A 25,712-nucleotide genomic window follows, 5' to 3' on the forward strand; every position below is an offset into this window, starting at 1 on the left:
GTTACATAGGAGGGGTAGTATGAGTTATAGGTTATACAACCGGGAATGGGGATAAGATGGAGGCTTGACATTACAAGATGGAAACTTGAGTTGACTTATGCTAACTTACACAAGTCTAAAACAGTAATCACACAATATAAAAGCAATAATAAAATCAATACAAACATAATAATTATCACTTATAAAACAGTGGATATCTATATCAAAATAGCAGGGCACTTATTTGCAAAGAGGGGAGAGAAAAATAAAACTTACTACCTGAAATAAAATGTTAAAGCTTATCCTACATCTTAGCTTACTTATACTTATCTATAGGGAATAGAGAGGGATGGAAAAAGTCAGAAATGGTTGGGGAAGGGGAGGGAATGCATTTTAAAATAAATAAAGAAAAAGAAAAACTGGGGGGTTTGCTACTGCTCAACACATGCTTAGATTTATAATTGAAGTTGGGTTTTTTCTAAGGGGAGAGATAAAGGAAAGGGAGTAAGAACTTCTAAGTAAGATTTTATATTATACTGTGAACAAAGCTTTTGTATTATACTGCGATGAATGTTGCTGTATGTGGTAGAGGTAGAAGGATTTTTTTTTTGTGCTGATGCAGAACTTATCACTGTCTGTCAAACTTGCTTCATCTGCATTCAGAGATAGTTAAGTGTCCTCTAAGTTGACGTTTACCTGCCTAAAGGGTCAGTTGGAGAGAGGCTGCACTGAACCAACCTTTGTTGCTTTCTAACAGTGGTATGTATTTATAAAATTGTATTCAGCATATCTGTAGAAAACTTTTTTGAAGCTCACATGGACCCATATATTTTCATCATCAGCCTGTCTATGGTTTTAATTTTTCTTTTTCTTTTTCCTCTTTTTTTCTTTTTGCCTCACATGGCAAAATGCAAACGCAATCAGAAGCTACTAAAAGTGGGTTGAAACAACTACCTGTTAGGAAAATATATATTGTTTGCTTTATCTTTCTAGTGCTTTAAGATAGAGACAAATAGTAATGGGGTCAAAGTTTTGAGACCTCATGGATATCCTGGGCAGCATAAGTAATGGTTTTTTTTAAGTACCACAGCCTGTCACAGCGGTTCAACTTTTAAAATTCATAGTCATGTTTGTTTTATAATTCCAGTTTCAGTCTTAAGTGTTCATCTTTTGAACTATTCTCATGACATTAACTTGTATGTCTATTCATCATCTAGCACTAGCGGAAAAACCCTGACAATGTGACAGCTGCTTGCTCTGTCAGCAGATTATGTGCCTGCTAGAAATTACAAATGAAGTAATATGGTCAAATTGTACAGAAAATCCACAAAATTATGAAAAGGAAATCCAACAATGATGGAGCTTGATACTATGAAGTATCAGGTGCTCTATATCAGGACCTCAATGCTCAGTATCTTGCTGGATGAAACTCACTGATTATATAAAATGCCTAGATTTTGCCTGGGGTATTTTTATTTTTAACATCATTGTGATAAATATCTTAAGGAGGCTGTGAAGTATGCATGTGGTTTAAAATAGTTTTATTTCAATAGTTATATTTAAAGGATGATGTCCTGCCCCTTTGGAAAAAAAAAAAGATGCAATTCTCTGTTGACATAACTCTAGAGAATTTGGCCCATAGTGCTTAAGAAGAAAACAGTGGTGTAACTTAGCATGTGAGGAAAGCTGCCAAAGATCTACCAGATTGCACCCATATACTGTACCAGTGTAGCAGGGCACTAAAAGGTGCCTGCTCCTTTAAAGCTAAAGCAGCCTGGCCAGGGAGCTCTGCTTAGTCAGCAGAGCTCTCCAGCTGTGGGGCAACTGCATAAGAAGGTAATTGAGTAACACCTGCAGGTGTCACGTGATTGGGCTATATAAGCTCAGAGCTGGAGCCAGCAGGGCACCTGGTCTCTGGCAGCTGCTAGAGAAGTAGCTCCTGCATGTGGAAGCTGTCTAAGAGCTGGTGCTGTGTGCTTTGCTACTCAAGTGCTGCGAGACTATAGGAACCTCCCATGTACTTAGGCTGGAGGGTATGCTGTAATAAGGGTGTCAGTTTGATCCCTAAATGGGGCATAGCACTGGTGTTGTTGATAAGACTTAAATAAAAGCCTCTAGGCTATAACTTGTGTTTCTGTTTATACCGGAGGACTAGGGTGAGGCTAAAAGGTGAGGTTTGGAGGCCTCATTAGTGCCGAGAAAAAAGTTCCCAGAACTTGGGTAGTGTTAGTGACAAGCACATAGAGAGATTCTCTGAGGGCACAACTATAGGGTTGCGGAGAGCCCTAGCGCCAGAGGGGCGTGGGGATAAGGACACAGAGAGTCTAGTGCTGTCTAGACTTAGACACAGGGGTGTAGCGTCCAGTGTCAGAGGGATGCAGAAGTGCTAGAAGTAATAACGCCTATGAGGCCTGGGACACGAAAGGGGTAGGTTGGAGTTGTGGATAAACCCTAGACACTGGTTTATTAAATGGGCATCCTCTTGCCTAGAAATAATTTATTTATTCCATCAAAGACTTGGTGGCTGAGATAGGTGGGCAGACTGCTCAAACAGGTGAGCAGACCATGACAATGACTGGCATTGAGATATACACCTGTTATAACCGGCTTGGATCTCACTGTGCAGATATGATTGTGGGAGATATTTGGAGGTCTCATTGTTGTTCATTGTACCCAGAATCATTTTCTGGGGCTATATTTCAGTATCTGTTGCTAGTTCAAGGATATAGTTCAAGACCAAAACAACATAATGTTAGCTCTCTACATTTTTCACCTGAAAATATGTTGCCCAGCTTCATTCCAGTGAATGCTGCCACACATTCATTTTGTGTCAAGTGATCAGAGCAACAGAAAGATTGTTTCATGATGCATTATCCTAAATAATACTTAATAAAAATCTCAGCATGGGTCAACAATATCTAATAAGAATTTTGACTACTGCAGAATATTTGGCAAATATTTAGTTATTGCAGGACTGTGAGGACGGCCTGACAGATCACCAGTGTAAATCTCGATGGCAGATATTCCATTCAGTAAGATACCTAAAGGGAACATTTAAAAAGAAAACATCTGATTAATTCCAATACCTTCTCAATCAAGAGTTGGTTCCTTCTCATTGCATAACTGTAACACACCCACACCAACACCTCCCCACCCCGACACACATTCACCTAGTTTTCACTGACCCCTTTAAGTTTGAAGGGATGGGGAAGGAAAACAGAAAAGTCATTTCTCTTGTTTTAACTTAATTTTTGTTAGAGATTTTGTTTTCTGATCCTCAGTCCTTTCATATGAATTGCCCAAGTTCAATCATAATGAAAATGGTTCTTACAATTTGATAGCCTTCTCCCAGACAAATAAAATAATTATTTTAAATGAAAGATTAGCCTGGGTTTCTAATTGTTTTAAAGATATATTTTTCAACAGAAATGTACAGATATGTCAGATCAGTGCTTACTATGAATCAGCACTGCACCAAAATCTTTCTGCTTGCAAAATGTGATCAGTCAACTGTTTTTTTTTTGGTTTGTTTGTGTGGGGTTTTTTGAGATGTAGGATGAACCTCTCCCAACTTTACATGCAAGGGAACACTGAAATAGTGCAGTCAAGGAGCAAATTGTGTCTTTAACTAAACTGCTGAATAAACTGTGAACTTTCTCTCTCAGGAACCTGGGGGTTACAGTGCAATAACCTGAATATGAGCCAACAGTGTGCCCTTATTGTGAAGGAGGCTAACGGCACTGGGCTGCATTAGTAGGAGCATTGGCAGCATATCAAGGAAAGTGATTATTCCCTTCTATTCTGGTGAGGCCACATCTAGAGTACTGTGTCCAGTTTTGGGTTTTCGACTACACAAAGGATGTGAACAAATTGGAAAGAGTCCAGCAGAGGGCAGTGAAACTGGCTTTGGGGTAGGGGCACAAGGTTTACGAGGAGAGGCTGAGGGAACTGGACTCATTTAGTCTGGAGAAAGGAAGACTTGGGAGGTGGGGAGCAGGGAGGATTTAACAGCAGCCTTCAACTACCTGAAGGGTGATTTGAAAGAGGATGGAGCTAGACTGTTCTCAGTGGTGGCAGATGACAGAACAAGGAGGAAAGATCTCAAGTTGCTTCAAGGGATGTTTAAGTTAGGTATTAGGAAAAACGTTCTCATGAGGAGGGTAGTAAAGCACTGGAACAGGTTAGCCAGAGAGGTGGAATCTTCATCCTTGGAGGTTTTCAAAACCTGGCTAGACAAAGCTTTGCCTGGGATGATCTAGTTGGGGCTGGTCCTGCTTTGAGCAGGCGTTTAGACTAGGTGACCTCCTGAGGTCCCTTCCAACCCTCATTTTCTATGATTCTATGAATGTAGTGATACATAGCCTCTCTTTGCTACCAGATTCAGATCTTTAACAGGTACTATGCCCCAGTATACCAGATTCATTTGTTGTTGCCGCTCTGTCCTCTTGTAAGGGCTTTAAAAAAAGAGTAGATGGAAAATCTTTAACCTGTGTCTGTGTAATTGAAAAGACCCCAGCGAAGACCCCTTTGGGCAGGAGGCTGGACTCGATGATCTCCCGAGGTCCCTTCCAGCCCTGATGTCTATGAAATCTATGAAATCTATGAAGAGCTGCAAAAATAATTGCTGTAATTTAGCCCCGTGGGAAAGAATCGGTTGACAGAAGGAGTGTTTTTGCTACAAATAAATGAGATTTGCCTGAGGGGAGAATTCATCAGTATAAACAGCATAGCTCTTTTTTCAGAAGAAAATTTGCTTTCCTTGCAGAACACCATAGCAGTTGTACAGACCCTCAAGTTCCACTTCCCATCTGAACATTTTTGCTGAGGCAGTGGGCATTCTTTAAGAAATGACATCTTTATACCAGTTCTTCTTTAAGTGACAATATTTTGCTCAGATTTTTATGCTAAATAATAAGAATCTATTAGTGCGCCATGCAAGGCTTGACTGTGCCATATCGACAACTTGACTTCTCATATTTACAACCTTGTGACCAAATAATGGGGGCCAGGAGCAATGACCATGGTACTGGTGGCCTTATTTCTTCTGTCATTTATTGCAGGTGGGTTGAACAGGCGGAATGATTGGAAACAGACCTGCATGCAATGTTATCGAGGAGACTAGAAACCATATGTAGTGTCCTTTGCTTCTGTTTTTAATTGCTTACTCCAAATTCAGCCCAAGTTCATCGGAGGATGGACTAAAGTTCATGAAGCTTTCAAATGAACCAGGGCCGGCTTGTGGCTTTACATCAGTAGCAGGGAACTGGTAGCTCAGCAGTTTAAACTGTAGATCATGTTCAGGCTTGAGACTTGTTTGAAACTGACCTGATGTGAACCCTTGAGAAAGGAAAGCAAAGGAAATAGTCTCTCAGTGAGCTGACACATAAGCTGTTGTCAGTGATATTTTGAACACAGTCACCTTCATATCTCTGATTGAAAACTCAGCCAAGACTTGTATAGTTTTCTGTCAGCAGTTATATATACACAGACAAATATTGTTATCAATCACCTTAAACTGTTACAGGCTAAATTGACATATCTGCTAAAGTTAATGGTAGAGATAAGCAGGAACATAATTGCAATGCTGTTTTGTTTTTTCATTCTTCACAGTTAGAAAACCTTGTCCTAAACTAAAGTATTGATTCAAAAGGCTTTAGAAGAAAGGATGATGCAAAAGTTTTTCATGATTCCTGCCAAAACTGAGTAATTTCTTATTTTATGAATAAACGGAGTAGAATGCCTCTCCAGTAGAGCCACAGTATCATTGATGATGATTTAGAGACATTCTTTTCTCATTTTTAGTGAAACTCATCCCTGTGCAGCAGTTCAGCACAAGATCTATTCATCAGTCTTTTCAATAAAGAAAGCCGTGTGCCTGAGTGAATTTCACCCTTTGTGCACTGTAGAATTGTCACTGACAAAGTTAGCAGTAAAAGTAAAGTGTGACCCTTAACAAGAAACCAAGCTATTGGTTCAGTTCAATGCCTGACTCAATACTGTGCATCTCAGGAGATGTCTGTTCATCTAAATATGCATTTTTCTGCATTTTTTTGAGTAAACAAAAGTTCATTTCTTCCTTTTTAAAAATCTAAAATATACCAAAGGATCATAGCATGTTATTGTTCCTTTGTCCCCACCCCAAAAAAACTCATTTCTGGTCTTGAGCTTGCATATACAGTATCCTGGAAAATCAGGAGCATTGGATTTCTTAACAGTATTTCTTTCATATCCGATTCTGTGGGTAGCCATGGTCCTTATTGTTCAAACCTACTCAGGTGCTAAAAGTTCTGCACTTTCTTGGATGGTTGTGATACAGGTATTCTTTTGGCTGGCTTGTCATTCTCCAGCCTTGTGTAAGTCTTTACACGGGAAACAACATAGGGCTCTTTCATTCACATTTGAGTATCAGTAGAGGATAGACTTGATCAGTACTGTAGTTAAGCACTAGGTATGACATGAAGGCCATTATTAGATCATTAGTTCAATTTTCAGTTTTATAGACATGGCTATTTGCAGTCACAATAGAAGTCTGCAAATTGTCTGGGTATTTTCACTAACATCATTCGATTTTCTGGCAGATGTGTACTGTATATCAGCATGTGAGTAATAACTGGTATATTACTTATCAGCTCAGGGAAGCAAAGTGGTCTTTAATTATGGATAGATACCTCAACTTCCCATTATCCAAAGCAAAGACATCCAAAATTAGAAGATCTCTGCTTTGGAAAACGTTCCTGTAAGTTCTTATTATCAAATAGTTTTAGGGAGAAGTATCCAAATTTAACCCCAGAATTGTTGCAAAGTTTTAACTGAACAGCAATCAATTGAAATAAAACATTTTTGCTAAGGATTATAACTAAGAGCCATGTATTTTAACCTCTGTTATTTAATTGCCTCATTGCCTCATATTTCACATTGTCCCACATACCAGGGCAAGAGAAATTCTAACTCTTATTTATCTGGCACTGTCTTTTATTGAGAAAATCAGCTTCCATCAATTTTTTTTTCTTTTTCTTCCTTGTGCTGGCTGAAAATAAGCAAGTGAATGAAATGGGTTTTATTCCAGATGCTTCTGTTTTGCAACATGGGAGTCAGCCCTTTAAAATTTCATTCATTCCATGCTCTAGTGCAGGCTTAGGCAAAGGTTTTTGGCCTGAGTGCCGAAAAATACCACAATGCCTACCTCGGAAGGTGCCAGAGTGCTGGCATGGCAGAAAAACAAAATGAGGGCAAGGGGTACATGGCAGGATGCCCTACTTGTGTCCCTTTTCCCCAGCCAAAGCCCCTGCCCCCCAGCCCTACTGCCCCTTGCCCTCCACCCAAAGCCCCTGCCCCCCAGCCCGGGCTCTGTGGCTGCCAGCAGCTACCCTGGCTCCGGGTAGCTGCTGCAGCTTGGGCTGCTCCCAGCAGGTCTTACAGCATCCCAGCTGCCTGCTGGGAGCAGCCCGGGATCCCGGCTGGCACTAGCTCTCCAGAGCCGGGGCCGGCTGCAGCCGGGAGGCTCCAAATAGCTGTGTTGGGCTCCAGCATCAGCTCTGCACTAGCGCATGCAGGCGCGCCTCGGAGCGGGCAGTGGGGGGGAGCCTGAGGCAGTGCAGCCCTGTCTCTCCCCCACTCCCGGCATGGAGGTGATGAGCTGTTTGTAGCCAGCCCAGGCTCTGGGCTGGGATGCTGCAAGCCCTGCTGGAAGCAGCCCGGGCTCCGTCACTGGCAGCAGCTACTCAGAGCCAGGGGTGGCCATGGCGTGCCAAGCAAAATGGCCTCGCATGCAATGCTCAGCATGTGTGCCAGGGGTTGCTGACCCCTGCTCTAGTGAGTAGTCCAGGTTTCATTTTCAAGTAACTCACCCATGACTCTGGTAAAACTATTTATGTGAGTAAAGAAAACTTGCATGACTAAGCTTTTACAGAAATTGAATCTTGGTTCTTTGGAGAAATTTGTGCCTGACTTCAGTCTGACTCTCAAGACCTCGTAACCAATTAACTCCTTCTTCAAGAAAAGTCATTTAACTAGGAGATGGGACAGTTCTGGGAAACCCATTCATATCCAGCCTGAGCTATAAGTGAAAGTCTTTGCCATTTGATAGCTGTTCAATTTGGCCAGTGTTTAATGAGCTGTTTGGCCTCAGTTTAGTTTCTAGGGTACAGATGTTACAATACAAAGCCACAAAGCCACATTCAATATGGACAGTCCCAGCCAAGATGCCAAAGATTTTATATGGACAGAGGCTGAACTATCCTATAATAGAAAGGAGTCCTGTTGAGTCAGGCTTAAGGCACAATGTGAAGGAACAGTGAGAGGAAGCTAGTACTGCCACAACATGTTGGGCCTATACGAGTGAATTTCCAAAGTTGCTAGTTACCCTGGACAATAGAAATCTCCCATTCCCATAGAATTTCTGCAAATGGACTACTACACAGCAAAATTCCCAAGCATGTGCCTACCTTTAAACTTGTCAGTAGCCCCCCTTGAAATTATAAGGATGAGTTACATGCTTAAGTGCCTTGATGAAAAGGAGACATTTTGTCAATTTGGAGTCTTTCTATCTATTTCATCGATCTTCAAAATTTTCTATCGATTGATAGGGATTGAAGATTTTAGAGTGGCATCTAGCCCAATCCTACAAAGTCTATCATTTAAATCAAATAGCTTTCTAACTCTTCTGTTTGCAAAGAAAACTTTCCTGACTAGGTGTAATGCATTACTGTCTCTCCAGTTGCCTATACACATGCTAGTTCACATTCTAATTAGAACTCTCCAGTGTCACCTCACTTTCACATGCATTAACTCCCTATGTGTTTTAAAATGGCTGCAGAGGCACTTTATCTAAAATTCATCAAATGAGCTTTAGATAAGGTGTCCTGCGGCCATTTTAAAATATGTGGGGGCTAAATACACGTGGTGGTGAACTATTTTAATTAGAGTGGCTGTCCCAGAACCACTCTAATTAAATGCCTCCTCTACCCCCAAGCAGACCTCTGAGCCTTCAGACAGATTTGGAATAATTTCCAGAGTACAAACTGCACTTTTTGTACATGAGTTATATAAAAACAAACTTCATTGAAATAGTCCCAAATCAATCTCACTCCCAATTTTCTTTTTCTTACAGATTAACGTTCTTGGTGTTTTCTTTATTTCGTCTGAAGAGTTCCTGTCTAATGCTTATGTTTTGGCTGTTCTCCTATTTTTTGCCCTTCTATTGCAAAGGACATTCCTCCAAGCATCATATTACGTTGCTATAGAAACTGGAATTAACTTGAGAGGAGCAATACAGGTATTTAGAATATTATTAAGTAATCTTTTTACATTGATAAAGTACATACATGTGAGTCTGTTCAGTATATGTAATGTTTAGATAATAGGCTCATAGAGTAAATCAGGAATTCCTGTGATGAGGTTAAATGTAGTCATAAGAAACTGTGAGTGTACAGACATTCAGACTTTTTTTTCTCCAAGAATAAAAATGGCCACTATGGGAGACAAATAACCTGGGAACAAATAGTGTTAAATCACTCCCAGGAGCATTTCTCTTGGGGTGGGGGGCCAAGCAGTAAAGTATCATGATCTACACATGATCACAGGTACTGCACAGTAAATTAGTCTACTGCACAGTTAGCTACTACCTATAAATACAGGTAGTAACAAACTGTATAGTAGATACTGCACAGTAAAATGTGTAGACACTGGCTGGGATCAAATTTGCTCCTGGTCAGCCTAGCTAGCAGGGGTCCAGAGGGGACAGGGAGCTGTCTGTTCATAGTCCTGGTGCTGCTCAGCCTCCTGGCTCCCCCCAGGAGCTGGTTGCTTATCAGGGCCAGGACCGGGAGCTCTCTGCCGTGTGCCTCCTCCCCACATGGAGCTTGCTGCTCTGGGGTGCAAGCAGGGACTTGGAATCCAGCCTTCACCTGCCCCCCAGAGCAGCCAGGTCCATGATCCCGGGAAACCCCTTGCCCAGCAGGGGGCTTGCTGGCAGCTGTGTGTCTGGATGTGCATGGAGCTAGGAGCATTCTACCTGCTGCAGGGGCAACTCTCTCCTGGCCCTGTGCACATCAGGTCCCCTCACAGTGTACATGGGGCCTGGAGACAGCTGCCTCTGCAGCTGGCAGAGCTCTCCTGGCCCAATGCCCAATAAAACCACCCTGTACCCCTTGCCAGCCCCCAGGCTAGCGGGGGGCGGGGTGGGCTGGAACTCCCCCTGGCTGCTTCAGAAGGGCAGAGGGGGCAGAAGCAGTCTTGTACCAGGCTGCTCCCAAGAGGGAGCATGTGTAGACATGCTCCCCTGTAGGCTTACTACACAATATTTTTAGTGTGTAGTAAGCTTACTTTGAATTAATAGTACATGTAGACATGCCCAGTGTGTCACTCTCTGGACTCTGCTGCTCCAACAGGGAGCAGAACACTTTGTCTTCACAATCCCCACATTGTGCTATAGGGAAACACAGGCCGGCTATAGACAGCCTGGGGCACTCAATCAGAGGTACCCTATTCACTGCTGCCATCTGTTACCAGGCAGACTAAGGAAGCCTACAGAGCATTCTGAGATATGTGCGCAGGACCGCTCCAACCCCCCTCCCACCACCTCCACTTTGGCTGCACAGTGTCAGCACTGCAGGCTTTCCAGTCTTCGAAGCTTCAGCATTTCAGTATCTGTACATGCGGAAGTTTTCTTTAATTAAGACAGGAGGAAAGAAACATGTTTAATAGTAATTATATACGCATTTATTTTGCATGTATACAATATGATTATTACTTCATAACTTGTTTAATCATATTTGCTGCTTTCGTGGAGATTTATTTATTTATATATTTTATACTGTATGTCTGTTGTATATACATCTGGGTACATGTACAAAAGTGTAATGTCACAAAAATCAAATATCCATGTGAAAAAAAGTACCAGTAATATTGAAAATAATCTTCTCACCAGGAAAAAGGTACAAACCTTCAACCTTTTGAGAAAAGCTGAAGTAAACAGATTAGCGTTTACAGTATCCTTGAAGGTCAGAAAGTATAGGGGTAGGGGGTTTATTGACCAAGGAGATGAATTCTGAGGTCAATAAGAAAATCTGTAAAAGATACAAGAGCAGAATATAAAGTATCTCTCTAAATTTTACCCGAAGCAGAGGCTTAAAAATGCAGGGATACTTAATATACCATAAACTTTCTGAATAATCAACATTCTCTAATATCGCTACACTTCATCTTAGAATTAACACTTCATTGATCATTGATTTACGAACAAGAACAACTCTTCAGCATCTTCAAATGGATACAATATGTTTACTAAGGACAGATCATACAAGCCATAATAAGAAGTCATGCTTTTTCAAGAATGCAGCATTTGAATTTATGAATTGGTTTTAATAAAAAAACGGCTATATAGTGATAGTAAAATGAGATGTGGTTTTAAAAAAGATCTAGATTCTAAAACATGACGTAACTCATCTAAAATTGGAGTCGTTGTAACATATAAAAGTGTAACCTTATCCTTAAAGCATCCTTTAATGCTCCTTGGTTGTAATGACAGATTCTACCACCCTTATATTGAAGGGTCTCTTATTGCCACAGTAATGTAATGGAAATCAATGGGCCATCTTACAAAGTAAGTGAGTACTCCACATGATAGAATTGGGCCCACAGATATTAGATAACTGAACACTGGATTTGAGAAATCTTTATATGCTATACAAAGCGCTGTACTTGAGAAACTAGCAGGAAACAATAATTAAGTGTAACATTACAGGGTAATACCACCAGATATACTGGCCCAAACCTACCCTCTGACAGCTGAAAACTCAGTCATATAGTAGCTGATAGTAGACACTCTGTCCACCTGATTACAACATGAACCAGTGAGAGTTTGGGTAATAAATGGGAGCTTTCACAGCTGTCTAGTTATTTAACTCCTCTTGATCATACACTTGTAAATTCCTGTTAGGCATCAGATTTTGGGATTTTGCTTATTTCATAGATTTCATAGACATCAGGGCTGGAAGGGACCTCGGGAGATCATTGAGTCCAGCCCTCTGCCCAAAGGGCAGGAAGTCAGCTGGGGTCATAGGATCCCAGCAAGATAAGCATCCAATTTGCTCTTGAAGGTGTTCAATGTAGGTGCTTGAACCACCTCCACTGGCAGACTGTTCCAGACCTTGGAGGCTCGGACAGTAAAGAAATTCTTCCTTATGTCCTGCCTGAAACGGTCTTGCAGGAGTTTGTGACCGTTCGACCTTGTCATCCCTTGGGGCGCTCTGGTGAACAAACATTCCCCCAGATCCTGGTGCTCACCCTTGATAAACTTATAGGTGGCCATCAGATCACCCCTGAGCCTACGCTTTTCCAGGCTAAAGAGTCCCATGTCTCTCAGCCTATAATCGTAAGATCTGTTTTCCTGACCTCTGATCATGCGCGTGGCTCTCCTCTGGACTCTCTCAAGCTTCTCCACATCCTTTTTGAATTGTGGAGCCCAAAACTGGACGCAGTACTCCAGCTGCGGCCTCACCAAAGCCGAGTACAAGGGGAGAATGACATCCCGGGATTTGCTCGAGAAGCACCTATGGATGCACGCCAGGGTTTTGGTCACTTTACTAGCCACAGCATCTCATTGCAGGCTCATGTTTATCTTGTGGTCAATGATGACCCCCAAGTCTCTTTCTTCTGTAGTGCTATCCAACGTAGCACTGCCAAGCCTATAAGGATGCTGCAGGTTTTTCCTCCCAAGGTGGAGAACCCTGCATTTTTCGGTGTTAAACACCATGAGGCTCTCATCTGCCCATTTGCTGAGCTTGTCCAGGTCAGCCTGGATCACCCGCCTATTTTCTGGCGTGGATGCTTTGCCCCAAAGTTTGGTGTCATCGGCGAACTTGGCCAGTCCACTCCTGACTCCAATGTCCACATCATTAATGAAGATGTTGAACAGTATGGGTCCAAGGACAGAGCCTTGAGGGACCCCACTGGTCACAGGGCACCACGATGAGTGACTGCCATCAATTACAACCCTCTGGGTCCGACCACGGAACCAATTTCCCAGCCAGCGGATCGTGGTGGAGCCAAGGCCACAACTGGCCAGTTTGGCCAAGAGGTGATCATGGGATACCAGATCAAAAGCTTTTTTGAAGTCGAGATATATGACATCAATCTCTTCTCCCTCATCCAGGTGATACGTCACCTGGTCATAGAAGGAAATGAGATTGGTCAAACAAGACCTACCTGCAACAAACCCGTGCTGGCTATCCCTCAGGATGTTGGCGTTAGCCAGTCCATTAAGTATGGCCTCTTTAATAAACTTTTCTAAGATCTTCCCTAGGATAGAAGTCAGGCTAATGGGCCTGTAGTTAGCCGGATCCACTCTCCTCCCTTTCTTGAAGATCGGCACCACATTGGCCTTCTTCCAGTCTTCGGGTACTACACCAGAGCACCAGGAGTTTTCAAAGATCCGTGCCAGGGGCTGGGCTATGACGCTCGCCAGCTCCTTGAGTACCCTGGGGTGCAGATTGTCAGGGCCGGCTGACTTGAAGGTATCCAGCTTCTCAAGATGTTCCTTCACGAGGTCAGCATTTATGGCGGGTAGGGGATCCCCATCACCCGGATGTCCCTGTCCCATAGCAGGCATGGGTGTCCCATGGGACTGATGAAAGACTGATGCAAAGTACCTATTTAATAGGTTGGCTTTTTCCTGGGCGTTTGTTGTCAGTTGCCCCATCTGGTTAGCAGGGGTATTAGCCCCTCTCTCATTAGTGCTGATAGAAAATGTCTTAGAAACCAACATTTTGACATAACATAGGAAAGGAAATTGCAAGTGTTTGACGTTTACCAGTTCTGCTGCCAGCTGTGATGTGTTTTGCCACTGTGTTTTCAGTTGGCCCCAAAGACACCAATAGTTATGAAAGGCACTTCAAATACAACTACCCAGAATCAGGTTGAAAATGCACTAAAAAAACTGCAAAATTGCAGAAGAATTAAGAACCTATGAAACACTTCTAACCACAATGTTTGATACAAGTAAAGCTTATACTGTGTTAAACAATTGTCTAGATAGCTAGGCAAAAGTGTTATCATTTTAGTAGGAATTCCTAGCAAACATATCGGAGACAGGAAAAGGAAGGGTGCTGATTGATTTGCAATATCCTTGTCAGATTTTTTTTTGAGCAAAGTGCTTTGCAGAATCAATATTCCCATTGAATGTTGGTTACTCAGGGCATACAGCATTGGGTAACTTCTATTTATAACTGGAGACCTTGTGTAGGTGTATTCACGAACCTTCACTTTTTTATCTAATTTTCAGACAAAAATATACAATAAGATTATGCAGCTCTCAACTTCAAACATGTCTATGGGGGAAATGACTGCAGGCCAGATCTGTAACCTGGTTGCCATAGATACAAATCAACTGATGTGGTTCTTCTTCCTCTGCCCTAACCTTTGGGCTATGCCAGTGCAGGTAAGAAAGTTGAGATGTTCCTTTTTTTATTAATGTGCTTAACCCAATAGTGACTGCTGTCTTGTGAATCTTACTGAAAAGGTAGGGAAAGTCTTAACAAATGTAAGCATTATTAATATTAGACCAAGAATTAAAGAGAGTTTCCCTTTTTTTATAGCGTCATATACTCCAGTATCTTGACTGTAATTATTTTGGACTCAATCCTGCTGTCACTTTCAAAGCCTGATGAACTTCCATATAGACCCAAGGGCTGCATTGAGACATGCAGGGGCGTGCACTTACAGCAGCACAAATTGCCACAGTGCACACCCCTGTACGTGTGCTTCTCCTCCCAGCTCTTCAGCCAAGGAGAGCTGGAAGCTGGGGTCAGCACTGGTATTGGCCTCAGCAGTCTTACCTGGCAGCCAGGGACAGCAGGGGCACTGGTTGGGGAGCACAGTGGCCTGACCAGAAGTCCGAGCATTGCTCTGGATGGCCCAGCCTCTGTGTGTGCGCATGCACACTTATTATACATGTGTTGTGTCAGTTTTTGTACCAGGGTTGGGGGGGGTTGAGGTTTGGGGTTTTTTGCTGTTTTTTTGGGGGTGGGCTGGGAGGGGGCTGTTTGATTTTTATTTTTTTGCTACCAGCAAATCCTGGTAGCAAATTTTGGCCCCGTGTTACAAATTTGCAATGGAAGGCATGTTTAAATGTTCACTGCGTGCGGTTTGTGGTGCCACAAACCACATGCCCAGAACATTAAAACATGCCCTGCACTGCAGATTTACAGCATAGGGGAAAATTTTGCTACCAGGAATTCCCGGTAGCAAAAAACCCCCAAACACACAAAAAAAGCATCAATGCACTTGTGAAAGGAGTGTGTGTTGGCACACACAGAGGCTTGGTCCTCCCCCAGAGTGGCTGCTGGCCAGAGCGTCTGCATTTCTTTAGTTGTCCTTCAGGTCTTGCAGTCCTCCAGCATGCCTTTTTAAGCTGGGAAAAGTGGAGAAAAGTCAGTTTCCCTGAAGCAGGGCAATTTACCACACACCAACATGCATGTGCAGTGGAGTGCACTATGGCAAAAAGTAGCAGCACACATTTGAACCACTACTATTTTTGCTGCTGCATGTCCATGGCCCTGAATGTGGGGATGTGCCCAAGGAGTCTAAGAACAGACCTTTTATACTTAGGAATACCTAGGGTTTCTTACTTTTTCCATACTGCATTTAAATATATATTTTAAATACTTGTACTGACTGTTAATTCTCATGACAATGGTCAACTGAGGTCTTTTATAGGGAAGACATTATATAAATCTCCCATCTAACATCTTTTAATACAGACCAAATTCTTGACTTCTCAGCTACGTTAGTCATGGACTTTTGTCAATTGGGGACTGCTAATACTTTCTTAGGCAGCATCCAGATGAGCGTGGTGGTGCCACAAACCCATCTAGGGCATCACACACCACACATTCAGGTGTTTCCAGTACTGCTACCCTGCAATGCAGGAGGATTTTTTACCCCAGGAGGTCCCAGGGTCAAAAAAATCTGCTTGGGGGAAAAAAAAAGGATGGTGCACGTAGCTGCAGCACATGCTGCCCAAAACTGGAGCCTGACCCACTGGGGCCACTCTGTGGCTGCCAGCCAGGCCCTCAGGACCTCAGGTAAGGCTGCTGGCACTAGCACAGTTGCTGGACCCAGCTTCCCTTACCCCATGCGAGGTAAACTGCTCTGCACCAGAGGGCACATGGCATGGGCATTCTCCAGGGGCAAGAAGGTCCCTGGGGAACCAAATGTCCATGCTCATCTGAACATGGCCTTGGATAGGATCATACTTTTTTTTCTTTTTTTTCTTTTTTTAACTGTGATAACTGCCTGAAAAGAACCAGCATTTTGATGCTTCTTTCTAGAGTCTCTTACATTCACCTATTCCCAGAAATGTCTTTCAGTTTTGATATATATTTACAGTTTTTACTCTTGTTAATAATACTAGGGAGATCAATAGGGTCTGACTTAACCTAAACAATAACATTAATACTGAATATGTATAACAAAAAAAAATTAAACAGTTTACAGACTGAAGGTGAAAGGTTTCATCATTCTTTAGGATGTTCCAGCTCTGTTTTCAAAGTCCCTGCACCACCATTGATAAAATGTACAGCTCAGTGTGTTTACTGAAGTCTTTTAGTTTAGTCATTTATGGTACTGTTTCCTCATAAGCAGTTTCTTCCCCTTTTTCATGGTCCTTTTTACTAAAGCTGATTAGAAACCTTCTGATGAAGCAATTCTTAGTCATAAAATGTTGTTTTATCAAACACAGAACTCTGTGGAAACATATGTACCATTTTTTACTAAGATAAAGGAAGGAATTTCTGATCAAAATGACACTGACTGGCTGAATGTTCCAAAATAACTAGTAGTCCTGCGATTAGGGTATTCTCCTGGGATGTGGGAAAGAGATTAAAGTCTCTAATCTAAATGAGGCAAAGTGTGGCCCTGAACCTCTTTTCAGCATTCCAGGTGAGCCCCCAAACCATCGGGTAGAGGCTATTCTACCCTTGTTGGAAAATAAGAAATCCATGTTGTACAATTAAATGTTCCACTTTGTGCAATTAAATTAAGTATTTGCTGGATTGGAGAGAGAGGGGAAATGTTTGAAAAACTGACTCACCTGAGTGTGAGATGCTCACCTGGGATGCTGGAGGCCCATGCTCAAGTTCCTGCTATGTAAGTTAGAGGGCACATCTACACAAGGCACTAAATGCACAGTAGACTAATTCTACTGTATTTTAGTGTGTCAGGGCAAAAGCCCTGCTATTATGCTAATGCACAATTAGTCTACTGTATGTTGGCATCACTAAAATGGTGTGCACCAGTGCTACTGAGCAGTAGCTCTGGTTACAGCTTATTACAGGCACTAAACTTAATGTGCAGTACCTATGGTGCATTAATACATGTGTAGACATGCCTAGAGAGAAGTAGTGAGCTGTTTTTAGTCTGAAGTTAGGCAGGAGAGAGGATACATTTGCACTTCATAGAATAACTAAACAAGAGATATATAGCATGACCTTTCATGAGCCTCAGCTTATCAGATGCTGCATCTGATGAAGTGAGCTCAAATTCATGAAACCTCATGGTATACATCTCTGATTTAGTTACAGTCTATTAGGTATGAATCTACCCTATTTTCTGCCTTATTTCAGACTGACACAGCTAACTACCTCTCTCTATTCTGGTTGGTCTATAAGGATCTTCACCTTCACCTTCTACATGCCAGTCAACTGACACAGTCACTGGACTATTGGCTGTTCTCTCATTTCTGTCCATACCCACACCTTCTGTGAAAAAGCTCTGAAAGGGTCTTGGGTTGGTGTTGATGTGGGATGGGAAATTTTTGAAAAACCAAGTTTTTTTGGTGTTCCCCCCACCTTCCTTCCCCTTGCAGAATGATTGCCACCTGGTTCTGCCTCTCGCCTTTTTCACTCTAGGTACCTTAAATAAAATTTCAACCCCTCCCCCCCCTCCCCCCCCCCCCCGTGACCCACCATCTGCTCTCTGCCTCTCTCAGCTGGTCTGTAGTCCAACATGAACTATGAAATATGAAATCTGGCTGCTCACAGAGTAAATGAAGTTCAGCCAAGCAGTTCTTTATAAAATAAGTATAATGTACTGGAAATAGGAGCATATCACTTGGCAAATCAGTGCTGCATCAGAGGGCCCTTTATGAGTACTGTATTCTGAATCTGAAAACATGAGTCTGCATTACTAATAAATAACAGTATTGTCACAGTGGTATGTCATAAGTAATAGTATTGTCACAGTGACTTGATAAATGCAAATGGCAAATCCTTCTGTTGGGTATATCTGGATATACTGTTTAAGAATTCACTGGTATATTCTTAACACTGCTTAAGAATTTAAAAACCCTGATATTGATTGTTAGCACCACTCACTACAGTGTAAATGTGTGATATCTACATTTTAAAACAACCTTGTTTTGTGGAGCCCATATTCCTCTAGCAAGATATAATAAAGATACATTACAAGGAAAATGATTGAAACATTTAAGATTGAAAGATGGTACCTTTTATTAGACCAACTAAGAAATTGCAAAAAAAAATTATCTGTCTTTGCAAGCTTTTGGGCTTGCACCCTTCTTCAGACTGAGGACAAATCCAAGATGGTAAAAATCCTCTTAGGTAGAAAATAAACTTCATTTTGCACAGGGGAATTTTGAGGCTGGATGTCTGTTCCCCTGGGTCTGAGAGTCTTGCGTGAGTTGCTCCTCAATGTGCAGATAAGGCTGCTCTCATCTCTGGAGGTGTCAGATGTCAGGAAGGCAAGGAGGCTCAAAAAAAGCTTTCCTTCTTGTTCAGCAGTGAAGCTTATATTTCCAAAAATGGCTAAAATATGGCATCTTTTATGCTTCAGGGATGTATTTGGTATCCGTGTTGGTCTGAGACAAAAAGGTTTTGCATTTCTTTTTGTCTCAGACCAACAGGGCTACCAAATACATCCCTAAGATTAAAAGAGGCACTCTAAGAGATTTTCTAAGTTCTTCAATTGCGAAAGAGCCCAGCTAAAAGTCAGTCTGCTTTGTTTTCCTTTTCAAACAGCAGATTAAGAGCGGAGCTGCATTGTCCATCTTCAAATTGATGTGAGAATCTGCTTTCAAGCCTGGGTGTAATATCTTCAGAGGACAAGCATTAGAATCAGCAACTGAGATTTAATACATACCCTTAATCTATGAGCAAATATAAAATATACTATTCACTATTACATTGTCAAAGTAATTTAGTCATAATTCAGTGCTTTTATGAAGCTGGAAAAAAACAGCTGTTTTTACCTAAAGAGCAGAAAACGCAGTCTCACCTAAAGAACTTCTTTGTTCTGCCTCCCCATTTCACATAATCGGTAACAGCATTGAGCATAGCCCAAAGTTTACACTAGATTTGTGGTACTAATTGTTTCAGGTGGTTGGGGCTTTTATTTTACATAAGTGCATATGCCTCATTTCTATGAAAGTGACTTGAACATCCAGGCGAGGTGCAGACTTCAGAAAGCCTGAAATTGAATTGATCTCAGTTAGGGAGTTTTCGTTTGGGCTCAGCCATATTGGTCTAGGGCTATATGATAGGCAGAGTCTTTTGGTTTGAGTCGATACCTTTTATTAAACCAACTTGGAGGTGGGCTGATGATAACACAGTATCCTTTTTCAAGCTAAGTGGAGTGCAGAAGGGGGTGTCTCCCCTGTGTGTACTGGGGAATCAGTCGGTAGTCTGTGCAAGTGGATAAGGCAATTGAACTGCTCTGAGGCCAATCATACATTTCACGTGAGGGGAGGAGGGGAAGGAAAGAACATTTTTGTGGGTTATGGTATGGATGCTTGGTATGTCTAAACCCCAACCGTACCAGGTACCCATACCATAACCCACAAAAAAAAGGATACTGTGTTATCCGAAAGCTTGCTAAACCATCAAGCATATTTAGAGGTCTCACCTCTAAATATGATATCAACTCGAACCAAAAAACTTGATCTAGGTTAGGCAGTTTTCTGTAAGCAGTATAAAAACACAATGCACGTTCACCCTTGGGTAGGGCAGGGGGAGGGGGCAAGTCTTAGACTGGGTTCTGCCATTTTTAAAGCAGTCTGTGTGCGCTGAACTGTTCTGTTACAAGTATAGACTGGTTTCAGTCACTTATACCAGTACAAGTGCAGTGTCTGTACCTAGCCCGTGACACTTTAATTGGTGGCAAAACCACTTACAGTCATACTCCCAGAGATTTTCCAGCTTCACCTGGCACATGAAATCTGTCTGCCACTTTATCCTCCTTAACCTGATCAATATAAATATCCATCTGTACTCTTCAGTCTCCTTTTCTCATTTGAACAGTACTGCTGCAGTCACTGGCTAGAACAATTATTCAATTTTGCAACCTTTCTGCATGTGTAGGGCCCAGGAAAATCAGATGTGCCTGCATCAAGGATTTAAGATGAGAAAACACAAAAATCCCCAGATGTTTAGCCCAGTGAAACAGTGGGAAAGTGCAGATTACTTAGCCTGGAAGGGTCGACAGTTCAACCAAAAATATAGAGCCTCCCCCACTCTCACTGAGAATTTTTTTGAGAAGTTAACACTACTACAGTGCCTCTGTAAGGAAACAATAGTTTCCTGTGATAGATGTACACCTATTGGCCTGTTATCCCTTTTGCTTTTTGAGCTACTTTCTGCTGTAGCCTCACCTGTCAAATATTTTTTAAAAAGCAGCAGAATTTAAATGTACTTGCTCCTATTTGATTTGCAGCTACGAAGAGACATGAAGGATAACAAGAAGGGTTTCTACAAGTATGTCAACAACAAAAGGAAGATCAGGGAAAGTGAGGGTCCCTTACTGAATGGGGAGGCAATCTTGTGAGACAGGATATGGAAAAGGCTGAAGCACTCAATGTCTTTTTTCACCTCAGTCTTCACAAGCAAGGTCAGCTCCCAGACTAGTGCACCTGGCAGCACAGTTTGGGGAGGAGGTGAGCTGCCAACGGTGGTGAAAGAACAGGTTAGGGTCTATTTAGAAAAGATGGACATATACCAGTCCATGGGTATAGGATGCACCTAAGGGTGCTGGGAGAGTTGGTTGATGTGATTTCAGAGCTGTTAACCATCATCTTTGGAAATTCATGGAGAGGTCCCAGATGATTGGATTGAAAAAACCATAGTGCCCATATTTAAGAAAGAGAAAAAGGAGGATCCAGAGAACCACAGACTGGTCAACATCACTTCAGTCCCTAGAAAAATCATAGAGCAGATACTCAAGGTATCCATTTCTAAGCACTTGGACAAGAAGGTGATTAGGAACAGTCAGCATGGATTCAGCCAAAGGCAAGTCTTGCCTGACCATGAGGAGACTGGATCTCTAAATGTGGGGACAGCAGTGGATACGGTGTACCTTGATTTTTAGCAAAGTTTGGATACGGTCCCCCACAACATTCTTGCAGGAAATCTAAGGAAGTACAGGCTGGATGAATGGACTGTAAGGTGAATAAAAAAAACTGCCTGGAGCATCAGACTCAGAGAGTAATAATCAATGCCTATGTCCAGTTGACAGCTGGTATCAAGTGGAGTGCCTCAGGGGTCAGTCCTGAGGAAGGTTTTGTTCAATTCCTTCATCAGCAACCTGGAAATTGGCATAGTGTGCTCCCTCAGCAAGTTTGTAGATGACACCAAGCTGCAGGGAGTAGTAGATATGATGGAGGGTAGGGCTAGGATTGAGAGTGACCTAGACAAATTGGAGGATTGGACCAAAAGAAGTCTCATAAGTTTCAACAAAGACAATTGCAAAGTCCTGCACTTAGGGCAGAACAATCCCATGCACGACTACAGGCTGGGGACTGACTGTCTGGGCAGCAGCTCTGCAGAAAAGGATGTGGGGGTTACAGTGGACAATAAGTTGAATATGAGCCAACAGTGTATCCTTGTTCCCAAAAAGGCTAATGGCATACTGGACTACATTGGTAGAAGTCTTCCCAGCAGATCAAAGGAAGTGATTATTCCCCTCTATTCAGCATTGGTGAGGCCACATCTGGAGAAATGTGTTCCTTTTCGGCCTTCCAGTCCAAAAAGGATGTGGACAAATTGGAGAGAGTCCAGCAAAGGGCAATGAAAATGGTTCAGAGGCTGGGGCAGGAGCACATTTTTTATGCGGAGAGGCTGAGAAAAGTGGGATTATTTAGTCTAGAGAAGAGAGGATCAAGAGGAAATTTAATAGCAGCCTTCAACTACCTGGAGGGGGACTCAAAGGAGGATGGAGATAGAGTGTTCTCAGTGGTAGCAGATAAAACAAGGAACAATGACGGTTTAGATATTAGGAAGAATTTTCTCACTAGGAGAGTAGTAAAACACTAGAACAGGTTACCCAGAGAGGCTGTGGACTCTCCATCCTTGGACGTTTTTAAGACCCAGCTAAATAAAGCCTTGGCTGGGATGATCTAGTTGGCAATGGTCCTGCTTTGAGCAGGGGGTTGGACTAGATGACCTCTTGAGGTCCCTTCCAACCTTAATTTTCTATGATTCTATAATCCTATGATTATCTAAAGAAGAAAAGCAGCATATTATTTACTGAATCCATTTCACATAATTTTCTTCAGAAGCTATATTTTATACTTAGTGGTGAAGAGGCAGAAGTGTTAAGCAATGTTAGCTTGTGTATCCTAAAATGTTAGTGAATAACTATACACAGAGAAAGGAGTGATTTCCTCTGGGTGTAACTACTTTATTTCTTCACTTGTAAGCCAGTCACCTCTATCTGAAATACTATGAGAAAGCTCAGACTTCTGTGTGCACATCTGAAATCTGATATGTTTTCTTATCCATTCTGTAATCATTTTAATATTATTGAGGGTTAGATTGCTGCTCTAAGTCAAGACGTGAGCTGGAGCAGGAATGATTCTGGCTGACTCAGTGGCAAAATTCCCACTAATTCCATGGGGAATTGCATTAGACCTCATGTCTAGTTAATGAATGAGAATTAAGAATAACATCTGGCAGCACAGAAAGGAAATGGCTTGTGCAGAAACAGCAGAAAAATGCAATCATCTTAGCTGTTATTTTTTAATGTTGATTTCTGCTACTGTAAATGACTGCCCATTTCTTGGCTCTGGTCTGTTCATGCAAGGCCTACATCAGGGTCCCCGTATATCAGGGGTAGTCAAAATATGGCCTGCAGGCCAGATCAGGCCCACCAAGAAATTTTATTTTGCCTGCATTGGATCCTTCAGCCCTGCCCATCCAAGGCATGGGGTGGGGGGCAGCCTAGGTCATGGCATATGTGGCCAGTCTCCCTGCCCTTGGGCACGCAATAATGCTGGGTCAGCATAGTGGCCAGACTCAGTTCCTGGCAGTCCCAGCTGTTGCTGCTAGTCTCTGCTGCTGCTGCCAAACTCAGCCCTGCTGCCCAGACACCCTGGCCCATATGCCCCACACTCACAGCCAGGGGCGCCAGATGAAGTTTGTGGGTGGGTGGGGTCCCCAAGGAGACCAGTCTGGAATTCACACGACCAAGGCATGCATCCAGGCAGATGAAATAGGGTCACGGATAGGTGGAGAGCAGCATCCAGTAGTGGGACAGGTGGCTGGGGCCAGAGCTGGGATCAGGATCATGGGGCAGTGACAGCACGAGGCTGGGGCCTGGGGCAGAGCCATGATTTGCTGTCCACACATCCCTGTGACAGGCTCCAGATCCATGGGTGGCAACATGTAGGGAGTGGATCATGGCTGTGCCCTGGACTCTGGCCCTGCACTGTCACAGCCCCATAATCCCAATAACGGCCCTGGCCCCCAGACCTGGCCACCTGTCCCACTCCCAGAGGCCTCTCCCTGCCTGCCTGCAGCCCCAGCCAAACATGGGACAGAGCTACTTAGGTAGTTTTGGTCAGCTGTTGCAGGTTGGGTCAGCATCCCTCCCCCCCCCCACAACAACTCACCAAAACTCCCCAAGTGATCCTTGGGCCCAAATAATTGCCCACCCCTATTGTACATTCTAAGGCCACATTGCACTGTGTGACAGGGGGTAACTCTCGGGGCCAGGTTTCATGCCAGCCTGCTCACCTGTGTCTATGAGGCAGTCCGCCCAGTCTCTCCTGCCACGACTGTTGTTTCCATAAACTGATGGTGTAACACAGGAAGCTGCCCATTCCCCACCCCAACACCAGGGGGCATTATCTGCAGCGCCAAACCTCCCCTGCACCACAGCTCATGCCTCGCTGATGGCATCACAGTTCTTAGCATCTCTGGCCCCACACGGGGCCCCATAATCCTGCAGTCTGGACCCCAACTGGATCCTTCCTATCAGGCAGCCTACTCTGCTCTCATTCTGGCCTGCTTCACTCCCTGCACTCTTCCACTTCTTCGGCACGGCCCCCCAAGGACCTTTAACCACACAGGCCCTGGCCTCACCACCAAGGCCAGTCAGAACCCCAGGCCTTTGGCTCTGGGCATCCCTCATGGTGGGCCCCCGGCCCTTTTGACCCTTCTGGTCCTGACCCCAGCATTGACCAGTTGAGGGTGCCTCAAGTCAGGCTTCTGAGCCTCTAGCCCACTCACTCACACAGGTCCACCTTCTTAGCCCTACTGTGGGGTTACCCACCCAGTTGTGGGAGCTGGGGTTATTATGGTGCCCCGGCCCACCTTTCACCAGGGTGGTAACTGGCCTGGCATTTCCTGGGGGCTCCCACGCCACTAAGAATCCCACCAGGCCACCCATCCCAGTAGGGTGCAGTTTTAGGTCATGCCCAGGGCCAATAGCCTCTGAGCCATCCCCATAAGCTCTTGCCCTTACCTCCTGCATGTTCATGCTGCAGCTCAGCCAGGCAGTGTTTCTGTAAAGACAGTTTTTTTAACTGAGAAGCATGCCCATTAATATCAGCTAGTGTTCTAAGTTCCCTGCATGGTTTAAAACCCATGATGTCTCATTACAATCCACTGTTATACTAGTGATCTGCAGAAAATCATAACATGTCACAAATCGTTGTTTTGTATCATGGTGAATACAGCATTCCATAGAAATAAGTACATTCTGAATCAGGGGAAAAACACAGGCTCTTTTCCAAGATGCTTTCTCCCACTTATGTTCAGCCCTTTCCCTTATGATGCAGCATAAACATTTTAATCAATTTTGAAGAGCTTGCTAATCCAATATTAAATAACTTCTATAGTTATTTTAAGTAAGTTAATTTTTACTTTGGAGTCATTTATTCAGCATTTCAGTCAGTGTTATGAATTGTCTAATTCATCCTTGATTAGAAAACATGAGTGCTTATGTGGTAGCATTGGAGTGATACTGTAATAGTCCAGGAAATATGTGAGAGGCAGGCATTTTTGTGAGTGATACCTTTTAGTGGGCCAGTTGCATTGCATGCTTAGGATAGATTGAGGCAAGTTTTCAAATGTAGTGCATTCAAATGCAGTGAAATATATTTATCTTAGTAAAACACAAACAAATGCACTGCATTCAAAAACTTGTCAATGTCTATCCTACAGGCAGGCAATTGTTTTGGGCAGAGGGCAGCTTACTGAGTTTTGGCAAGCTGTCGAGGGCCGCATGGGAAGCCCCGCCCCTTGACAGGTGCCCCTCCCCCTGGCTGCCATCTTGGGATCAAAAGTCCCTCCCCTTACCCCCAGAGGTACTCCTTTCAATGAGGGGTTTTATCATCTTGGAACCAGAAAAATACCAAATTATGTTCTAAAAAATGAACATTTAAAACATTCATAACTTTGATTTCAAAAAATATTTTTGACTTGGTTTGCATGTGTTTGTGTACT

The 25,712-nt window shown here is 43.1% G+C and overlaps 1 protein-coding gene and 1 long non-coding RNA gene across 5 annotated transcripts in view; one reads left to right on the plus strand and one right to left on the minus strand.

Moving 5' to 3' along the window:
• The window catches only part of ABCC8 (ATP binding cassette subfamily C member 8), a 148,145-nt gene that overhangs the window by 27,003 nt on the left and 95,430 nt on the right, over positions 1-25,712 (plus strand). For all 4 annotated transcript variants that reach the window (XM_090032571.1, XM_090032572.1, XM_090032573.1 and 1 more), the window contains exons 7-8: positions 9,089-9,253; positions 14,261-14,416. In XM_090032571.1, the coding sequence (XP_089888697.1) occupies positions 9,089-9,253; positions 14,261-14,416 (321 nt within the window). The remainder of the gene's footprint in view (positions 1-9,088; positions 9,254-14,260; positions 14,417-25,712) is intronic.
• The window catches only part of LOC149871469 (uncharacterized), a 96,733-nt gene continuing 76,120 nt past the window's right edge, over positions 5,100-25,712 (minus strand). Inside the window, exon 3 of the long non-coding RNA XR_016440246.1 lies at positions 5,100-5,316. This is a non-coding gene — a long non-coding RNA (uncharacterized LOC149871469). The remainder of the gene's footprint in view (positions 5,317-25,712) is intronic.

This window comes from Crocodylus siamensis, chromosome 2, assembly GCF_052110815.1.
Source record: "Crocodylus siamensis isolate JL-2025a chromosome 2, ASM5211081v1, whole genome shotgun sequence".
NCBI lineage: Eukaryota > Metazoa > Chordata > Crocodylia > Crocodylidae > Crocodylus > Crocodylus siamensis.